Raw genomic sequence first — 20,894 nt, forward strand, 5'->3', positions numbered from 1 at the left:
TTACTTACTTTAATTACATCATTTTTCATCGATTAGTGTCAACTTATCGACCACATTTCTCCTTCAGCATTGTTGAATTATCATCCATCGCTGGATTATACAGAGAGATGGTTGTGAGGGCCAGGTAACAGTGCCTCCCAGTAATGGAGTTAGCTAAGGTTAATTGGTTTGACTTTTACCTCACAACTTTCCTAAGGTTAAGTCTCCACCAACAGCCCATACTAGACTTATCTCAACGGTTCACAGAAAACTTGACAAATGTCTTCATTTTCTCTCTCCCTTAGGTTCAGTGAAATTAAGTTACGTTTCTTGTACTCTAACCTAACTTAAAACCAAATTTAACCCAATCTAACTTAGCCCAACCTAACATGATCTTGAGAAACACTGTGGGGACGAGTCTACAGGTGATCTCCCATCTTCTATACTCTAAACTCAAAAAAAACCTAATAAGGTGTTGGAACTAGAGAATATAATTACCCAGCTCAGACTAAAAGAAAACCTGAGGAAAGGCATTCCGGATCCAAGAAGTCTATGTGAAAACATATAAGAAGTCCTCGTTTCCATGAAGGCAGTGAGCCAAGTGCAGTATGCAGTAGTATATGTGACAACTACAGCGTCTGGATGTGTGTTGTGGCAAAGAAATGTGACTATAACTATAGCGTCTGGATGTGTGTTGTGGCACAGAAATGTGACTACAACTACAGCGTCTGGATGTGTGTTGTGGCACAGAAATGTGACTACAACTATAGCGTCTGGATGTGTGTTGTGGCACAGAAATGTGACTACAACTATAGCGTCTGGATGTGTGTTGTGGCACAGAAATGTGACTACAACTATAGCGTCTGGATGTGTGTTGTGGCACAGAAATGTGACTACAACTACAGCGTCTGGATGTGTGTTGTGGCACAGAAATGTGACTACAACTATAGCGTCTGGATGTGAGTTGTGGCACAGAAATGTGACTACAACTATAGCGTCTGGATGTGTGTTGTGGCACAGAAATGTGACTACAACTATAGCGTCTGGATGTGTGTTGTGGCACAGAAATGTGACTACAACTATAGCGTCTGGATGTGTGTTGTGGCACAGAAATGTGACTACAACTATAGCGTCTGGATGTGTGTTGTGGCACAGAAATGTGACTACAACTATAGCGTCTGGATGTGTGTTGTGGCATAGAGATGTGACTACAACTATAGCGTCTGGATGTGTGTTGTGGCACAGAAATGTGACTACAACTATAGCCTCTGGATGTGTGTTGTGGCACAGAAATGTGACTACAACTATAGCGTCTGGATGTGTGTTGTGGCATAGAGATGTGACTACAACTATAGCGTCTGGATGTGTGTTGTGGCACAGAAATGTGACTACAACTATAGCGTCTGGATGTGTGTTGTGGCACAGAAATGTGACTACAACTATAGCGTCTGGATGTGTGTTAAGGCACAGAAATGTGACTACAACTATAGCGTCTGGATGTGTGTTGTGGCACAGAAATGTGACTACAACTATAGCGTCTGGATGTGTGTTGTGGCACAGAAATGTGACTACAACTACAGCGTCTGGATGTGTGTTGTGGCACAGAAATGTGACTACAACTATAGCGTCTGGATGTGTGTTGTGGCACAGAAATGTGACTACAACTATAGCGTCTGGATGTGTGTTGTGGCACAGAAATGTGACTACAACTATAGCGTCTGGATGTGTGTTAAGGCACAGAAATGTGACTACAACTATAGCGTCTGGATGTGTGCTGTGGCACAGAAATGTGACTACAACTATAGCGTCTGGATGTGTGTTGTGGCACAGAAATGTGACTACAACTACAGCGTCTGGATGTGTGTTGTGGCACAGAAATGTGACTACAACTATAGCGTCTGGATGTGTGTTGTGGCACAGAAATGTGACTACAACTATAGCGTCTGGATGTGTGTTGTGGCACAGAAATGTGACTACAACTACAGCGTCTGGATGTGTGTTGTGGCACAGAAATGTGACTACAACTATAGCGTCTGGATGTGTGTTGTGGCATAGAGATGTCAGGGAGGCGGCACTGACCTTGGGATTGTCTTGAGGTACTTGACTGTGGCAGAGATGGCGCCCACGTCGATACTGGTGGGATCCTGGGGTAGTGGGATGATCAGGATGGGTCCTCCGCCAGGGTCCCGGGAGCCAGGCAGCATCGCCAGCCGCCGCTCCAGTAACCCCTCCCATTCGCTGCTTCCCATTTTCTATTACATTCTCTCTGCAACCAGAGAAAATGAATATTAAAGGACTATGTTATTTTATTATCATTATCATCTGTATTCCTAAGCCTAGGTAATGGATCCGGTACACAGCTTCTCAACCGCACCCATCTTCAACCCATGACCAGTGCTAAAGTAAAGCATAAACTTCCATACTTATAAAAGTGTCGTGTTACTTATAATCATTACACCGTACGCCTCTATTCACTTTACATGAACACTTGTAGACGATGTACCACACTTTAATTCACCACAGAAGCAAACGAGCTACTAATAGGCAGCTAAATCCTTGTTTAGTTAGGATGAGAAAGCGAAACTGGTTGAGCAGATGACTGGTACTAGTGTGATATGGAATAAAATAGTCTACCACACACCAGTGGTGACACAAGAAGAAAACGAGATATAGAGAATGGTGGTAGACATGAGCAAGAGGGAGAACTGCGAGAAAATGTCCAAATCATACACAGTCCGTTCTGTAATACCTCGGAAGTGTGATGTGGAATAAATTCAAGCAACACAAGTATCAAAAATGAAATATTAGATCCAAAAATAGTCAAATATTGAAGTACTTTATTCGCTGTTAAAAGACAAGAAAATCCCACACAAATTTAACCTTTTTTTGCAATTAAGTCCTCGACCCTCCCCCAGCACATTCTCAGATTTTGTCTTTTCACTACATTATTTCCAGGTACACTAATTCTTCACTACATTTCTAGGTCTTTTACACCATATTTACACTCCACCATCCTGGTGGTGGATGACACCCACCATCACCTCACCATCCTGATGGTGGATGACGGATGACACCCACCATCACCTCACCATCCTGGTGGTGGATGACGGATGACCCCACCATCAACTCACCATCTTGGTAGTGGATGACAGATGACACCCACCATCCTTGTGGTGGATGACGGGTGAGCCCCACCATCACCTCACAATCCTGGTGGTGGAAAATGGATGACACCCACCATCCTGGTGGTGGATGACGCATGACCCCAACAGCAACTCACCATCCTGGTGGTGGATGACGGATGACCCCACCATCAACTCACCATCCTGGTGGTGGATGACAGATGACACCCACCATCCTGGTGGTGGATGACAGATGACACCCACCATCCTGGTGGTGGATGACGGATGACCCCACCATCAACTCACCATCCTGGTGGTGGATGACAGATGACACCCACCATCCTGGTGGTGGATGACAGATGACACCCACCATCCTGGTGGTGGATGACGGATGACCCGAACAGCAACTCACCATCCTGGTGGTGGATGACGGATGACCCCAACAGCAACTCACCATCCTGGTGGTGGATGACGGATGACCCCAACAGCAACTCACCATCCTGGTGGTGGATGACGGATGACCCCAACAGCAACTCACCATCCTGGTGGTGGATGACGGATGACCCCAACAGCAACTCACCATCCTGGTGGTGGATGACGGATGACCCCAACAGCAACTCACCATCCTGGTGGTGGATGACGGATGACACCCACCGTCAACTCACCATCCTGGTGGTGGATGACGGATGGCTGTCTTGCAGCTCCCTCGTAAATGTAATTGAGGTGATTACACGGCGAGTAATTACCTTTCCACCACCGCCCGCGGCACACACACACACACACACACACACACACACACACACACACACACACACACACACGACTGACCCTACAACCTGCAGCCGAAGCTGAAAGGGGTGCAGGGCACTGCAGGAGCCATGCAACACACACACACACACACACACACACACACACACACACACACACACACACACACACACACACACATTTACTAGAAGACGCAAGTGTGAAACTTTGTGGTGCTTACGGAAGGAAAATGACATTAGTGGAAAGAGAGGGTGGAAGTAAATAAGCTTGGAAATGGGGTTTGTGGCCAGAGAGAGAGAGAGAGAGAGAGAGAGAGAGAGAGAGAGAGAGAGAGAGAGAGAGAGAGAGAGAGAGAGAGAGAGAGAGAGTGAATGAAGAGTGGCATAAAATATCTAATAAAACTAAGGAAGCGGAAGAACAGTGGAAGGTATGTTCGGAAGCAGTGCTTACATGTGCGGGTAGACTGTGCGATACAGATATGGAGGAACATGGCCAAACTAGAGAGGGTAATGAGTGGTGGGATGAGGAAGAGGGAAGATAAGTTGCTAGTGAGAGGGTAAAAGAGGTACATTGGCGGTATGTGCCAAGGAAGGAATGCGGTTGATGAAGAAGTATACAAGAGTAAGGGGCTGGAGGTCAAGGGGAAGATACAGGACATGAAAAAGAGAGCAAATGAGATATGGAGTGAGAGATCATCGATCAACTTCAGGGAGAATTAGGTACTGTTTTGGAAGGAGTTGAATAGTGTGAATCAGCGGAGCATATGAATAAACGCATTGTTCTAGACGATTCGACACAAGGTTTTCCTCAAGAAGAATAACATGTTAGGGAAACATCAAGCTTATATATACGTCATTTTTCTCATCCGGCTGGCCTCCTTCCCATCTCGTTCTCCCATCAGCTACACTACTCTGCTAGCCCCGCCCTTCACCCCGTCAACTGCTCATGTCTCACAACACGACCTGAAATCTTTGAACAACTGAGAAAATCCGATTCAGAATTTGTGAAATCTTCCACTCTTATGTGAGCTGCTTCTCGAGCCCTCTTCGCCCTTCCTTCTATCTTGTGATACACTATCAAGGCTCCATCACACTTAGGTAGATATCCTCCCATCCACCTTCATCCACGTGTACCACGAGGGCATAGGAAGTTCATTGTTTCCGCTGGTGTCCTTTGTGTTTTGTCATTTTTCTTTCTAACCCACGCACTGTTTCACCGAAATATGCTCGTCAGCATACACTGCATGGAACTTTAAGCACCACACTTGCAATGTTACTGGCGTTGTCTTGCCCACTTGTAAGATCTCCAATTCATTTTCCAGTGAAGCAATGTTAACGCTGTCCCCTTTCATGAAATTATCTGTCACTTGTGCTTCGTGTGAGTTAAGTACAAATAAACAACTGTTTCTTGCCAAATCATTCCCTTTGTTATTATCTTCACGTTCGTAAATCTGCCTTCTTTCTTTCCTTAATTCCCCTGGAATTTAAGTATAATGAGGTGACCTTTAGGGGTAAGCTTAAGCTTCAGGAATGCTTCTGTTATTGATTTCCTCTGTAAGATATTCTTCGTCTCATGCATCTCAGGTCCTGAGAAAGAATGCAGTGAGCATATAGCATTAACACCTGACTTTGGCCTATCGCAGATACCTGAGTAAAAGTGAGTGACAGGAAAGTCAGATAATATCATAAGGATATATATATGTGTGGAAGTCGAGAACATTATCTCCGAAAGCAAAAATGGGTATGTTTGAAGGAATAGTGGTTCCAACAATGTTGTATGGTTGCGAGGCGTGGGCTATGGATAGAGTTGTGCGCAGGAGGATGGATGTGCTGGAAATGAGATGTTTGAGGACAATGTGTGGTGTGAGGTGGTTTGATCGAGTAAGTAACGTAAGGGTAAGAGAGATGTGTGGAAGTAAAAAGAGCGTGGTTGAGAGAGCAGAAGAGGGTGTTTCGAAATGGTTTGGGCACATGGAGAGAATGAGTGAGGAAAGATTGACCAAGAGGATATATGTGTCGGAGGTGGAGGGAATGAGGAGAAGAGGGAGACCAAATTGGAGGTGGAAAGATGGAGTGAAAAAGATTTTGTGTGATCGGGGCCTGAACATGCAGGAGGGTGAAAGAAGGGCAAGGAATAGAGTGAATTGGAGCGATGTGGTATACCGGGGTTGACGTGCTGTCAGTGGATTGAATCAAGGCATGTGAAGCGTCTGGGGTGAACCATGGAAAGCTGTGTAGGTATGTATATTTGCGTGTGTGGACGTATGTATATACATGTGTATGGGGGTGGGTTGGGCCATTTCTTTCGTCTGTTTCCTTGCGCTACCTCGCAAACGCGGAAGACAGCGACAAAGCAAAAAAAAAAAAAAAAAAAAAAAAATATATATATATATATATATATATATATATATATATATATATATATATATATATATATATATATATATATATAACATAATACACTCCAAACGCAAGGATTTGAACTCAGCACCATTTGTGTGGTTGCTGGGTACGCCAACCACTCGGGTCTGATCGCCCCTGATAGAGAAATGACATTTCGATTACTAGTGATCGAATAGTGATCGTCTGACGTCCAGAACAACGGGGTCTAGACCGGTCAAGTCCCATCAGGCTTACATTACCATTAGTCAACAAATTTACAGAACTTACTGTCACACGTGGAGGCACATGAACACGAATATAGTGCAAATGAACGTGCACTTTTCATTGAACAATAATGCCCTCCAACAGCCACGTTTCGAACCCCGCAACATTCGCGTGGTTGCTGGGTACGCTAACCACTCGTCTATAATCGCCCCTAATAGAGAAATGACTATATATTAGGAGAGTGAAAAGAAATGGGAGACAGGGGCTTGAACATGCAGGAGGGGGAAAGGCGTGCATGAGATAGAGGGAACTAGAACCCTGTGGTATAAAAGGGGCGACGTGCTGTCAGTGGACTGAACCTGAGCATGTGAAACAGCCGGGAAAACCCACAGAAAGGTCTGTGGGGTCTGGTTCTAGATAAGGGGAAGGGGGAATACGGTGCAATGAGCAAGACAGCTAGTGAACGGTTCGAGCAAATGTGGCCTTTCTTCGTCTGTTCCTTGAGCTACCTCGCTAACGTGGAAAACGGTGGACAAATATGAAATACCATATATATATATATATATATATATACATATACATATATATATATATATATATATATATATATATATATATATATATATATATATATATATATATATATATAATTGACGGAAAAGGATTAATGGTGTTTCCTCCCTCGTTCACACTTTGGTGCGTTCCAGCCAATGTTTCTTGTTATATATATATATATATATATATATATATATATATATATATATATATATATATATATATATATATATATATATATATATATATATATGACAGATTTGTAGACTGACGAATATCGTTTTGTGTTATGTACACATTACGTATACACATTACGTAACATCATGTAGCCTGCATAGGGAAGATTAACATAATGATAATCCAATATTTCACGATAACAAAAGAGAAAAAGTTAAGTTTAACAAACTCAGTCATTCAGTTTTTCTAAAAATATTCGTTAATCTTGCATGGCAAAATGTAAGGTTGAGAAAGGTCAGAGCATTACATGATTCACCCTCAACCACACAGGTTTCCAGCAAACATAAAACTGCCAGTCAATATGATCTATATATAAAAAAAAAGTGTCTCCATCGGTTAGAGAACCTCAAGTTGCATCTCTGAAAGAAAGCGATAAGAATGGTACTGCGTGACACTTAGAGGCTGAGCTACGTAGCAACGCGAGTCTGGACGCTACTCTAGCCTAGCCATCTAGCCTAGCATTACTCCGGCGCCTCCCTCCCACCCACGCCAACGTCTGCAGTTCATTTATTGATCCGTTATTTAATTGACCATCAGAGAAGGCTTGGGCGCCCTGAATAGGTCAGGTATCGAGGGTAATTGGAGAGTAGTACGAGGAATAGAGGTTCGCCTCATAATGGGATATTAGACCCAAAATGGACCAGCATCGTTTGACCGCATCCAACAAATAGTAACATGTCCACTCTAACTGGTCAGGTGGCTTTCAATTACTACCAACTGCAACGGTTCGAATCTTAGATCGTAAGACGTAGAAGAATCGACGGCTAATGTGAGGTAATTCGAGGTCCACCTGACATAATGACAATGCTGGGAGTGGACACCACGGGCAGGGACCAAGGTGACCACACTGTCTTGATGTTCGGCTAAATTGTGCGCTAACATTAATTATGTAAAAGAATATGTGCATCGTTATATATACATACACACACACACACACACACACACACACACACACACATATATATATATATATATATATATATATATATATATATATATATATATATATATATATATATTTCCAAACTATTCGCCATTTCCCGCGTTACCGAGGTAGCGTTAAGAACAGAGGACTGGGCCTTTGAGGGAATATCCTCACCTGGCCCCCTTCTCTGTTCCTTCTTTTGGAAAATTAAAAAAAATCAAGAGGGGAGGATTCCCCCCCCCCCCCCCCCCACCGCTCCATCACCTTTTAGTCGCCTTCTACGACACGCAGGGAATACGTGGGAAGTATTCTTTCTCCCCTATCCCCAGGGATAATATATATATATATATATATATATATATATATATATATATATATATATATATATATATATAATGACTATCTGTTCATATATGCAGATAAATCACAAAAGAACACATGATTCACCAATATGCTGGTAGTCAAAGGCAAAATGAAACCTAAAGATTCGATCGCTTTCGTGATGTTCCACATCTTCGGGAACACAATCATCCGTATTCCTGAAGATGTGAAACATCACGAAAGCGCACGTTCCAATCTTCGTCTCTCATTTTCCTCGTAGTTACCGGCTTATTTATAGATATGCAATACACTGAAGTAACGAATATGAAGCAAATACCAAACCCTCTTCACTCCAAATGCACACACCATTTGCCCTCGGGTGCCGCACACATCCAGCTAGTATATTACTATCGTTTCACGTAACTACTTCTACACCGGCGGGGCCCCACAAACAACCATTTGAAACTTTTGTAGTCTATTAGCGTTTACGAGTTCAACACAGCTTAGTGTGTGTGTGTGTGTGTGTGTGTGTGTGTGTGTGTGTGTGTTAACTGACCACAGTGATGCCTTGCGCTGAACATTGAAACCTTCCGTCCTAAAGGCGTGTCATGACAGCTTCCTGAGGACTAGGTGGGCAGAGGAGCCTGAGAGGCCAACGCCCAGGTCGACACACTGGGTGAACTGGAGACGGGAGGAAGTCGACAACACAGGCGGCGTGGGAGGTGGAGCGGCCTCCAAGCACGGTACTGGGAGACAAATGAGAGAGAGAGAGAGAGAGAGAGAGAGAGAGAGAGAGAGAGAGAGAGAGAGAGAGAGAGAGAGAGAGAGAGAGAGAGAGAGAGAGAGAGAGTATATTTAAAAAACCTCAAAGTTGGAGACGCGTTTTTGATAACGTTATAAACTGTTGGCAGTTGTAATTTCCTTTCCTATACAGTGATCAATAAGGCTTATGCACTGTGGTCAGTAAGAGCTAGTGTCGCAGCTGTAGCAGTCAACTTATCTTAGACGAATTTCTCAATCTTCTTTCTGCTTGTGTCCCCACAGCTGCTTGTGTCCCCACTGCTGCTTGTGTCCCCACAGCTGCTTGTGTCCCCACTGCTCCTTGTGTCCCCACTGCTGCTTGTGTCCCCACAGCTGCTTGTGTCCCCACTGCTGCTTCCAACCCCAGCATCTTCTCGTAACGGAGCTCTATCGAAACCTGACCCCAAACTCTCGGGAATGTGAGGTTAAGTTTACCTGTCCACTGAAGGGATCAACGCTATGTCTTTGTTTTAACTTTATTCCTCAACGTTTCCATCTGATACCGACCATGTAATGTTACTAGAGCTGTATATCATTCTGTGTATCATTAAAACGGACCCATGATATAGCCAGAATCTCGCTAACTCTTATTTTTTTAAGTTTCTGGAACCTGTCTTTTTTTTTCCCCCTGTAATCAATACGGTTTTCGCAAAGTGAGATCCACTGAGTAAACAGTTTTCCTGGTCACACATCTCTGGTCATCTTGTCTTGTGTTCTGGGGAATCCAAGGGCACATACCCTGATATTTCGAAAGCTTTTGATAAGGTCTAGCGTTAGGCTTTAATCCCCAAGCCCACCCTTTGCTCGCTTCCCTCTCTCCCTCCCTTCGTTCTCTCGTCACATCTTTCTCTGGTCATTCCATTTTTGTAGCTGTATATGAACGAGTCTCTTTTTCTTTCCCTACCAACATCACTGTTCTCCGAGGCTTCTCTTCCCGTCTCTTTCGCCCTTCCTCCATTACGACCTTCTTTTATCAACAAATGACCCACATCAATAACAGGCTAATGATTCAGCCACATTTTCCCACCTCTTGCAAACCTGCTACATCTTATCTTCTTTTCTACACAGATAATGTTTTCACCAGCCACTCGGAGATATAAGCGATGATCCTGTGTCTAAGTCTGGCAAGAGAACCTCTTTAAACGATGACAGATCAGATGAAATCAAGGATGGAAGGATCTGTCACACTAGCGTATCTGTCAACGGTCAGAACTGGAGGAGAGCCAGTCATTACTAGAGTGGGTTAACTACGGTGATATGTAGAGAGGGGCGACGTCTGGGGATGCGTCCGTACCTTGCGGTTGAGGGCAGACGGGTCTATGTCGCTCTTATGTAAGCGACAGCCTGGAGACATCACCGTCTACGTCACGTCCATCGCTGCCGTGAGAGACAGAACCATCACCAGTGGACTGTGAGGCCGACGCTCCAAGCAACACTAAGTGACAAAAACATCAACACACACCACCGGAATTTCCTGATCATCCTCTCGTGGTGGATGATACGGTCAATACACCAAGCACCAAGGAGCAACACACTGTGGTATCTCTCGTCAGGTGACTTCCCCCAGCTAACATCTTCTCCAGGGGATTGAGCCGCCACTGGGAAGCCTTACAAGACGGCCTGATCTGTGAAGCTTCCTCCACGTCTCCCTGGCCGCTCCGCTGAGCTTTAGTTAACCACTCACTCACACGCACAAAGACGCAGACACAGACACCTGCAGTGTGGTCAAGCGACCCTCACAATGGAAGGTTTCGAATCAGACTGAAACATGGGGCCGGATGGAATTGTAAAAAGGAAATGAGACGTGGAAGAATAAGACATTAAAATCTCAGACGTTGTAAAAGCAATGGTATACACCATAGGTGCACCTGTAATGATGACTGATCACACTATGCTCAACTCTCTAGTAATCAGCTGATGATCAGGCGTCAGAGGAAGCAGGTACCAACTAAACACCTGTCAAAGACATGTAGCAACCCACAGTCGCTACACAAAGTGTTACCTCACTGACGACGCCCTGACTTGGCGGTAGGTCACTGCAGGTGACCTCACCTGACCTAATAATCCCCTGAGAAATGAGTTTCGTAGCCCAACCTACGGCCGGTCCTGTGATGTTATCCCGTGACGTCCATAGCCGATGTACGGCAGCGGCAGCGCTCCAGCACCAAGAGGAAACTGTGCTAAAGTAAGCAGAATCGACAAGCTAAGTCGGGACCAGTGTTGCAGAAGTTTCTGGCTAGTCTACAGTGAGCAAGTCAGGTAATGGATGCCTGAGTTGGGAGGAATCAGCGAGGAATGGCACAACAGAGAACATCAAGAGGAAGAAGATATCAAAGTCAAGGGAGGCGCAGTAGCCGAGAGGTAACGTTAACAGAGGAAATTACGAACACAGTACAGTAGGAAGGCACAGTACGGGGAAAACTAGGAAAACATCAGTGAAAGAAACAAGAAGTCGGTGAACATCCCAAAACAGTTGCATAACTACGAGGAGAAAGCTGTTAATTACAGAGCAGTCAGATCAAAGGATTTATAAGGCAGAGTTACTGAGACATAAGAACATCAGACACGCACCATCCGTCCTCAGCGATACCTGACTGAGACGGGCGTGTGACTATGATAAACAAATAATCACACTAGATACAACTAGACTTGACGAAACTACAGTAGCACATGGCCATTTGTGCTCAGGGAGTGTGCTGAAACCCTGGATAGACGAGTGATTACAACTCGTAAACTAAAAGTGATACCAAGGGATTTCAAGAACGAACGTTGTGCCCATCTTTAAGAAAGGTGACAGGCAAATCCCTTTGAATTATCGGCCATTATCAGGAAAAAGTGTATTCCGTAAACTGCGAGAAAAGATTTAGGATACAGGGACGATTACTCGATAAATGATAACTTTTTAATGTAAGATACGGCTTCACAACAAATACGTCATCCATTACCAGTGTACTGAACTTCTCTGGTGGTCAAGCGTTTTAAAGAATACCAGAAGGCCACTGACGTCATCCATACCTAAGAGACTGATGAAACACGAACAAAGAGCTGGGGTTCCAGGCAGAATGGAAAGCTTCCTACCTGGACGATAAAATGGGACACATAGCAGAGGCGTCTTTTCAAGAAGGACGAAAGTAGTTTCTGGTATACGACAGGGCCCTGTCCTGGGTCTTCTATTATTTTCTACTCCATGTATGCGACCCGCCGCAGAGCGCAGATCATACCTTGATGTGTTTGCATGTCAAAAAAAGTATACGAAAGAATGCAGACAGCGACGGACCATTGCGCGCTTTCGAAAATCCGACTATTGAAAGGGACCAGATATGCAATCTCAGTATTTAGAAAGCAATAAAAAAATACGCATGACATATAAATGAAGTGAGTGCATACTTTATGACTAGTGGAGGTGCCAATAAAGCCGGACGTAAACATGACGCGGGGTATCATCATGTCCATTTTCAGTCGTATTTTATGGTGTCACATTCGACAACCCTTCCTGATAGGTCATAACATATATCTAAAATCCTGACAGGGAAATGAAACCCTTCCCGTTACTGCGGGTGAATTCAGATAAATCTAGCCTTACACGCTTGTATCTTTCACGGCCGCCAAGGGTCGAGAGCAGAGGTTCGAATCCTGGTTACGGCAGTCGGTCTACAGTCAACCCAGCTGTTCATCCTCCCAAAGGGGTTAGTTGATAAATTATAAATTGGCTTAGGCCAATATATATATATATATATATATATATATATATATATATATATATATATATATATATATATATATATATATATATATATATATAAATATATATATAAATATATATATATATATATATATATATATATGGTTAATGAGGCTGTTTAGAAAGGGTAGTGAGTGGTGGGATGAAGAAGTAAGAGTATTAGTGAAAGAGAAGAGAGAGGCATTTGGACGATTTTTGCAGGGAAAAAATGCAATTGAGTGGGAGAAGTATAAAAGAAAGAGACAGGAGGTCAAGAGAAAGGTGCAAGAGGTGAAAAAAAGGGCAAATGAGAGTTGGGGTGAGAGACTATCAGTAAATTTTAGGGAGAATAAAAAGATGTTCTGGAAGGAGGTAAATAGGGTGCGTAAGACAAGGGAGCAAATGGGAACTTCAGTAAAGGGCGTAAATGGGGAGGTGATAACAAGTAGTGGTGATGTGAGAAGGAGATGGAATGAGTATTTTGAAGGTTTGTTGAATGTGTCTGATGACAGAGTGGCAGATATAGGGTGTTTGGGTCGAGGTGGTGTGCAAAGTGAGAGGGTTAGGGAAAATGATTTGGTAAACAGAGAAGAGGTAGTAAAAGCTTTGCGGAAGATGAAAGCCGGCAAGGCAGCAGGTTTGGATGGTATTGCAGTGGAATTTATTAAAAAAGGGGGTGACTGTATTGTTGACTGGTTGGTAAGGTTATTTAATGTATGTATGACTCATGGTGAGGTGCCTGAGGATTGGCGGAATGCTTGCATAGTGCCGTTGTACAAAGGCAAAGGGGATAAGAGTGAGTGCTCAAATTACAGAGGTATAAGTTTGTTGAGTATTCCTGGTAAATTATATGGGAGGGTATTGATTGAGAGGGTGAAGGCATGTACAGAGCATCAGATTGGGGAAGAGCAGTGTGGTTTCAGAAGTGGTAGAGGATGTGTGGATCAGGTGTTTGCTTTGAAGAATGTATGTGAGAAATACTTAGAAAAGCAAATGGATTTGTATGTAGCATTTATGGATCTGGAGAAGGCATATGATAGAGTTGATAGAGATGCTCTGTGGAAGGTATTAAGAATATATGGTGTGGGAGGCAAGTTGTTAGAAGCAGTGAAAAGTTTTTATCGAGGATGTAAGGCATGTGTACGTGTAGGAAGAGAGGAAAGTGATTGGTTCTCAGTGAATGTAGGTTTGCGGCAGGGGTGTGTGATGTCTCCATGGTTGTTTAATTTGTTTATGGATGGGGTTGTTAGGGAGGTAAATGCAAGAGTTTTGGAAAGAGGGGCAAGTATGAAGTCTGTTGGGGATGAGAGAGCTTGGGAAGTGAGTCAGTTGTTGTTCGCTGATGATACAGCGCTGGTGGCGGATTCATGTGAGAAACTGCAGAAGCTGGTGACGGAGTTTGGTAAAGTGTGTGGAAGAAGAAAGTTAAGAGTAAATGTCAATAAGAGCAAGGTTATTAGGTACAGTAGGGTTGAGGGTCAAGTCAATTGGGAGGTGAGTTTGAATGGTGAGAGGCTGGAGGAAGTGAAGTGTTTTAGATATCTGGGAGTGGATCTGTCAGCGGATGGAACCATGGAAGCGGAAATGGATCATAGGGTGGGGGAGGGGGCGAAAATTTTGGGAGCCTTGAAAAATGTGTGGAAGTCGAGAACATTATCCCGGAAAGCAAAAATGGGTATGTTTGAAGGAATAGTAGTTCCAACAATGTTGTATGGTTGCGAGGCGTGGGCTATGGATAGAGTTGTGCGCAGGAGGATGGATGTGCTGGAAATGAGATGTTTGAGGACAATGTGTGGTGTGAGGTGGTTTGATCGAGTAAGTAACGTAAGGGTAAGAGAGATGTGTGGAAATAAAAAGAGCGTGGTTGAGAGAGCAGAAGAGGGTGTTTTGAAATGGTTTGGGCACATGGAGAGAATGAGTGAGGAAAGATTGACCAAGAGGATATATGTGTCGGAGGTGGAGGGAACGAGGAGAAGAGGGAGACCAAATTGGAGGTGGAAAGATGGAGTGAAAAGGATTTTGTGTGATCGGGGCCTGAACATGCAGGAGGGTGAAAGGAGGGCAAGGAATAGAGTGAATTGGAGCGATGTGGTATACAGGGGTTGACGTGCTGTCAGTGGATTGAATCAAGGCATGTGAAGCGTCTGGGGTAAACCATGGAAGGCTGTGTAGGTATGTATATTTGCGTGTGTGGACGTGTGTATGTACATGTGTATGGGGGGGGTTGGGCCATTTCTTTCGTCTGTTTCCTTGCGCTACCTCGCAAACGCGGGAGACAGCGACAAAGTATAAAAAAAAAAAAAAAAAAAAAAAAAAATATATATATATATATATATATATATATATATATATATATATATATTTATATATATATATATATATATATAAATATATATATATATATATATATATATATATATATATATATATATATATATATATATATATATATATTTCTTTTTTTTTTCTTCTGCTTTGTCGCTGTCTCCCGCGTTTGCGAGGTAGCGCAAGGAAACAGACGAAAGAAATGGGCCAACCCACCCCCACACACATGTATATACATACGTCCACACACGCAAATATACATACCTACACAGCTTTCCATGGTTCACCCCAGACGCTTCACATGCCCTGATTCAATCCACTGACAGCACGTCAACCCCGGTATACCACATCGATCCAATTCACTCTATTCCTTGCCCTCCTTTCACCCTCCTGCATGTTCAGGCCCCGATCACACAAAATCTTTTTCACTGCATCTTTCCACCTCCAATTTGGTCTCCCACTTCTCCTTGTTCCTCCACCTCCGACACATATATCCTCTTGGTCAATCTTTCCTCACTCATTCTCTCCATGTGCCCAAACCATTTCAAAACACCCTCTTCTGCTCTCTCAACCACGCTCTTTTTATTTCCACACATCTCTCTTACCCTTACGTTACTTACTCGATCAAACCACCTCACACCACACATTGTCCTCAAACATCTCATTTCCAGCACATCCATCCTCCTGCGCACAACTCTATCCATAGCCCACGCCTCGCAACCATACAACATTGTTGGAACCACTATTCCTTCAAACATACCCATTTTTGCTTTCCGAGATAATGTTCTCGACTTCCACACATTCTTCAAGGCTCCCAGGATTTTCGCCCCCTCCCCCACCCTATGATCCACTTCCGCTTCCATGGTTCCATCCGCTGCCAGATCCACTCCCAGATATCTAAAACACTTTACTTCCTCCAGTTTTTCTCCATTCAAACTTACCTCCCAATTGACTTGACCCTCAACCCTACTGTACCTAATTACCTTGCTCTTATTCACATTTACTCTTAACTTTCTTCTTTCACACACTTTACCAAACTCTGTCACCAGCTTCTGCAGTTTCTCACATGAATCAGCCACCAGCGCTGTATCATCAGCGAACAACAACTGACTCACTTCCAAAGCTCTCTCATCCCCAACAGACTTCATATATATATATATATATATATATATATATATATATATATATATATATATATATATATATATATATATATTGTCCCTGGGGATAGGGGAGAAAGAATACTTCCCACGTATTCCCTGCGTGTCGTAGAAGGCGACTAAAAGGGAAGGGAGCGGGGGGCTGGAAATCCTCCCCTCTCGTTTTTTTTTTTTTTTAATTTTCAAAAGAAGGAACAGAGAAGGGGGCCAGGTGAGGATATTCCCTCAAAGGCCCAGTCCTCTGTTCTTAACGCTACCTCGCTATCGCGGGAAATGGCGAAGAGTATGAAAAAAAAAAGAATATATATATATATATATATATATATATATATATATATATATATATATATATATATATATATATATATATATATAGTTCCTTAAAGATGGTAGAGATCTTTCGTAATTGCGTATACCTGTATTAAATCGCCTTTTAAACTTCTCTTTCCTAAGTTGAATAATCTAACTTGTTTAGACACATTTGTTTCTCAGTCCGAAAATTATCTTAGTGGCTCGCCTCTGCATCCTCTATTCTATTCCTCTTTTTCTTTTTCAAATTGGGAAAAGTAAATAGAGATTAGTTTGCCAGAAGTGCGTTCAAGTGCCCTGTCTGGAAAGCCTATCTGTTTTTTCTTTCGTTTACCCGATTCTTGGCAGTACTTATCAAAAGGTCAACAGAGATTAACAAATCTAAATCTTAGTTCTCCCATTTAATGTCGCTAAACAAAATCATTTCGTGTCTACTTCCGAAGCGTAAAACTTTGCACCTATCGATTTGAAAATGAATCTGCTACCTGTTGAATATCGTTGCAAATTTGGATATTTCACAACACATTCATTATCAATGTCTTTGGATATTTCACAACACATTCATTATCAACTTCTCTGGATATTTCACAACACATTATCAATGTCTTTCTTCATAACCAAAATAGAACCGGTCCCTTGACTGATCCCTGCGGAACACCACTTGTAACGTCTAAATATTCTGAGGCTTGACCGATGATCACTTTTTTGTTTCGAAGGTAATTAGTCTAACTTCTAGCCACCAAAATACACCACAACACCATTCTCACACACACACACACACACACACACACACACACACACACACACACACACACACACACACACACACACATGTGTAATAACTGTTAAACCTCCCTTACTGACAATGTCTGCTTTATCTGTGAATTTGTCACCACTGACTGCTGGTAATTTCATTCCAATGTTCACGTAATCGTAATGGTAATAGTAGTAGTAAATACTGTTGACGGAGTAGTAGGAACAGTAACTGTTAGTAGAACAGTAACTGTTGTTGCTGTAGTGTCATGAAGTTTAAAGATGTGGTCCCACGAATAATATATGCCCTCCCCACGTTTAGGAACAGTAAGCATTCACAACACGTACGAACATCCACAGGTCTCGTCGTACTTGTCCAACCGTTACTTGAATTAGGGATTCTGTGGCCAGGCTACTGGGACAGAGGCCCCTGCACCCTCGTCTATACCGCCTTATTGCCTCATCACCGTACGAGGCGACCCGGTCACAGCGCCTAACTCAGCTCCTCACAGTCTCAGTGAGCATGGACTGAGGACATTAGGGATGCATGTTCCGTCAGCATAGAGGGTCCAGGGAAGCGGCAGGCTAGACTGGTATGCGGCTTGCCCGTGGTGACTCCGGCGAGGAATTGATTCCCCGTCAACACTGGCGGGGAGGGAGACGACGCTGCTGGGGTCCTGCTGGCCACGTCTGGGATTATGAGGTAAGTGCCCCGGATGGCGACGCACTTGTTACATATTGATTTACGCTACTGGCTCGCCCCTTGAGGGCCATTCCAGGGGTACAGGTGTTCCTCCAGTCCTTAACACAATGAGCTTCTGCTGCAAAACACCTGTCCTAGAAGGAATCTTTGATATTTCCAAATCATCAAATGGAATGCTGTGTGAACCACGTCTCATCTACATCTGTCTCGAACTTACGATGTACGTGTTAAGGTGTTCGAAACACCCACGACAACCGTCTCAGTCAGTTCATGAAGTTATGTAAATCCCGAGCGATGTAATCCCGGCTTCTGGTCTGGTCCCCTCCAGAGGAATGCTAAGCCTAGACTCCCACAGTTGAACTCGGCACATCAACCACACCTAACCCAACGCATCACAGAGTCTGTCGTCCTTCAAGACGCGCAGTCCGCACCTTCCACAAGGCTGGACAACACTCGATTCAGTCCCGATGTGAGCTGACCCTTATAGTCTAATCCACAGGACTTGGCGCAGTAGCGGGTCTCATCCACCGACCTGGTACGTCTAATCAAGTGACCTGGTCCACCAGTAGGTCTCACCCAGTGACCTGGTCAAGTAGCTTGCTCGATTACTGCATCCATTACTCCAGTAACCTGCGGCGGGCGCGCGGGACACCCAGTGACCCAGTCCACGAGACGTAGCTAGCCACCCGTCACCTGCTCCGGCTGAGCCCAACACGAGGGGACCTGGGCCGCTGAGGCTTCCCACGCCCTGACCTGTACCAGCGGTGCTTCCCACGACCTGACCTGTACCAGCGGTGCTTCCCACGACCTGGCCTGGGCCGCTGAGGCTTCCCACGACCTGACCTGTACCAGCGGTGCTTCCCACGACCTGACCTGTACCAGCGGTGCTTCCCACGACCTGGCCTGGGCCGCTGAGGCTTCCCACGACCTGACCTGTACCAGCGGTGCTTCCCACGACCTGACCTGTACCAGCGGTGCTTCCCACGACCTGACCTGTACCAGTGGTGCTTCCCACGCCCTGACCTGTACCGGCGGTGCTTCCCACGACCTGACCTGTACCAGCGGTGCTTCCCACGACCTGACCTGTACCAACGGTGCTTCCCACGCCCTGACCTGTACCATCGGTGTTTCCCACGACCTGACCTGGGCCACTGAGGCTTCCCACGACCTGACCTGTACCACCGATGCTTCACACGACCTGACCTGTACCAGCCGTGCTTCCCACGACCTGACCTGTATCAGCGGTGCTTCCCACGACCTGACCTGACCCCATGATGCCTCACACGTCCTCACCTGAACCAACCACATTGTACACGTCGTGATGTGACCAATGACGTGTTCGTCTGCGACCAGATATTGTACTGGTGTGGGACAGAACCAGACCACGTCCAGGCCTGCAGCATCCTAACAGACCAGGTCCAGGCCTGCAGCATACTAACAGACCACGTCCAGGCCTGCAGCATACTAACGGACCACGTCCAGGCCTGCAGCATACTAACAGACCACATCCAGGCCTGCAGCATACTAACAGACCACGTCCAGGCCTGCAGCATACTAACAGACCACATCCAGGCCTGCAGCATACTAACAGACCACGTCCAGGCCTGCAGCATACTAACGGACCACGTCCAGGCCTGCAGCATACTAACGGACCACGTCCAGGCCTGCAGCATACTAACGGACCACGTCCAGGCCTGCAGCATACTAACAGACCACGTCCAGGCCTGCAGCATACTAACGGACCACGTCCAGGCCTGCAGCATACTAACAGACCACGTCCAGGCCTGCAGCATACTAACGGACCACGTCCAGGCCTGCAGCATACTAACAGACCACATCCAGGCCTGCAGCATACTAACAGACCACATCCAGGCCTGCAGCATACTAACGGACCACGTCCAGGCCTGCAGCATACTAACGGACCACGTCCAGGCCTGCAGCATACTAACAGACCACGTCCAGGCCTGCAGCATACTAACAGACCACGTCCAGGCCTGCAGCATACTAACAGACCACATCCAGGCCTGCAGCATACTAACAGACCACATCCAGGCCTGCAGCATACTAACGGACCACGTCCAGGCCTGCAGCATACTAACAGACCACATCCAGGCCTGCAGCATACTAACGGACCACGTCCAGGCCTGCAGCATACTAACAGACCACATCCAGGCCTGCAGCATACTAACAGACCACGTCCAGGCCTGCAGCATACTAACAGACCACGTCCAGGCCTGCAGCATACTAACAGACCACATCCAGGCCTGCAGCATACTAACAGACCACATCCAGGCCTGCAGCATACTAACAGACCACGTCCAGGCCTGCAGCATACTAACAGACCACATCCAGGCCTGCAGCATACTAACAGACCACGTCCAGGCCTGCAGCATACTAACAGACCACATCCAGGCCTGCAGCATACTAACAGACCACGTCCAGGCCTGCAGCATACTAACGGACCACGTCCAGGCCTGCAGCATACTAACAGACCACATCCAGGCCTGCAGCATACTAACAGACCACGTCCAGGCCTGCAGCATACTAACAGACCACATCCAGGCCTGCAGCATACTAACAGACCACATCCAGGCCTGCAGCATACTAAC

The 20,894-nt window shown here is 45.1% G+C and overlaps 1 protein-coding gene across 1 annotated transcript in view; it reads right to left on the minus strand.

Annotated features, from left to right (window-relative positions):
* The window catches only part of LOC139757885 (uncharacterized), a 686,077-nt gene that overhangs the window by 575,537 nt on the left and 89,646 nt on the right, over positions 1–20,894 (minus strand). The window contains 1 exon segment of the mRNA XM_071678807.1: positions 2,059–2,245. Coding sequence (XP_071534908.1) covers positions 2,059–2,228 — 170 coding nt within the window. The 5' untranslated portion in view covers positions 2,229–2,245.

The sequence above is a fragment of the Panulirus ornatus genome, chromosome 28, assembly GCF_036320965.1.
Source record: "Panulirus ornatus isolate Po-2019 chromosome 28, ASM3632096v1, whole genome shotgun sequence".
Lineage (NCBI taxonomy): Eukaryota > Metazoa > Arthropoda > Malacostraca > Decapoda > Palinuridae > Panulirus > Panulirus ornatus.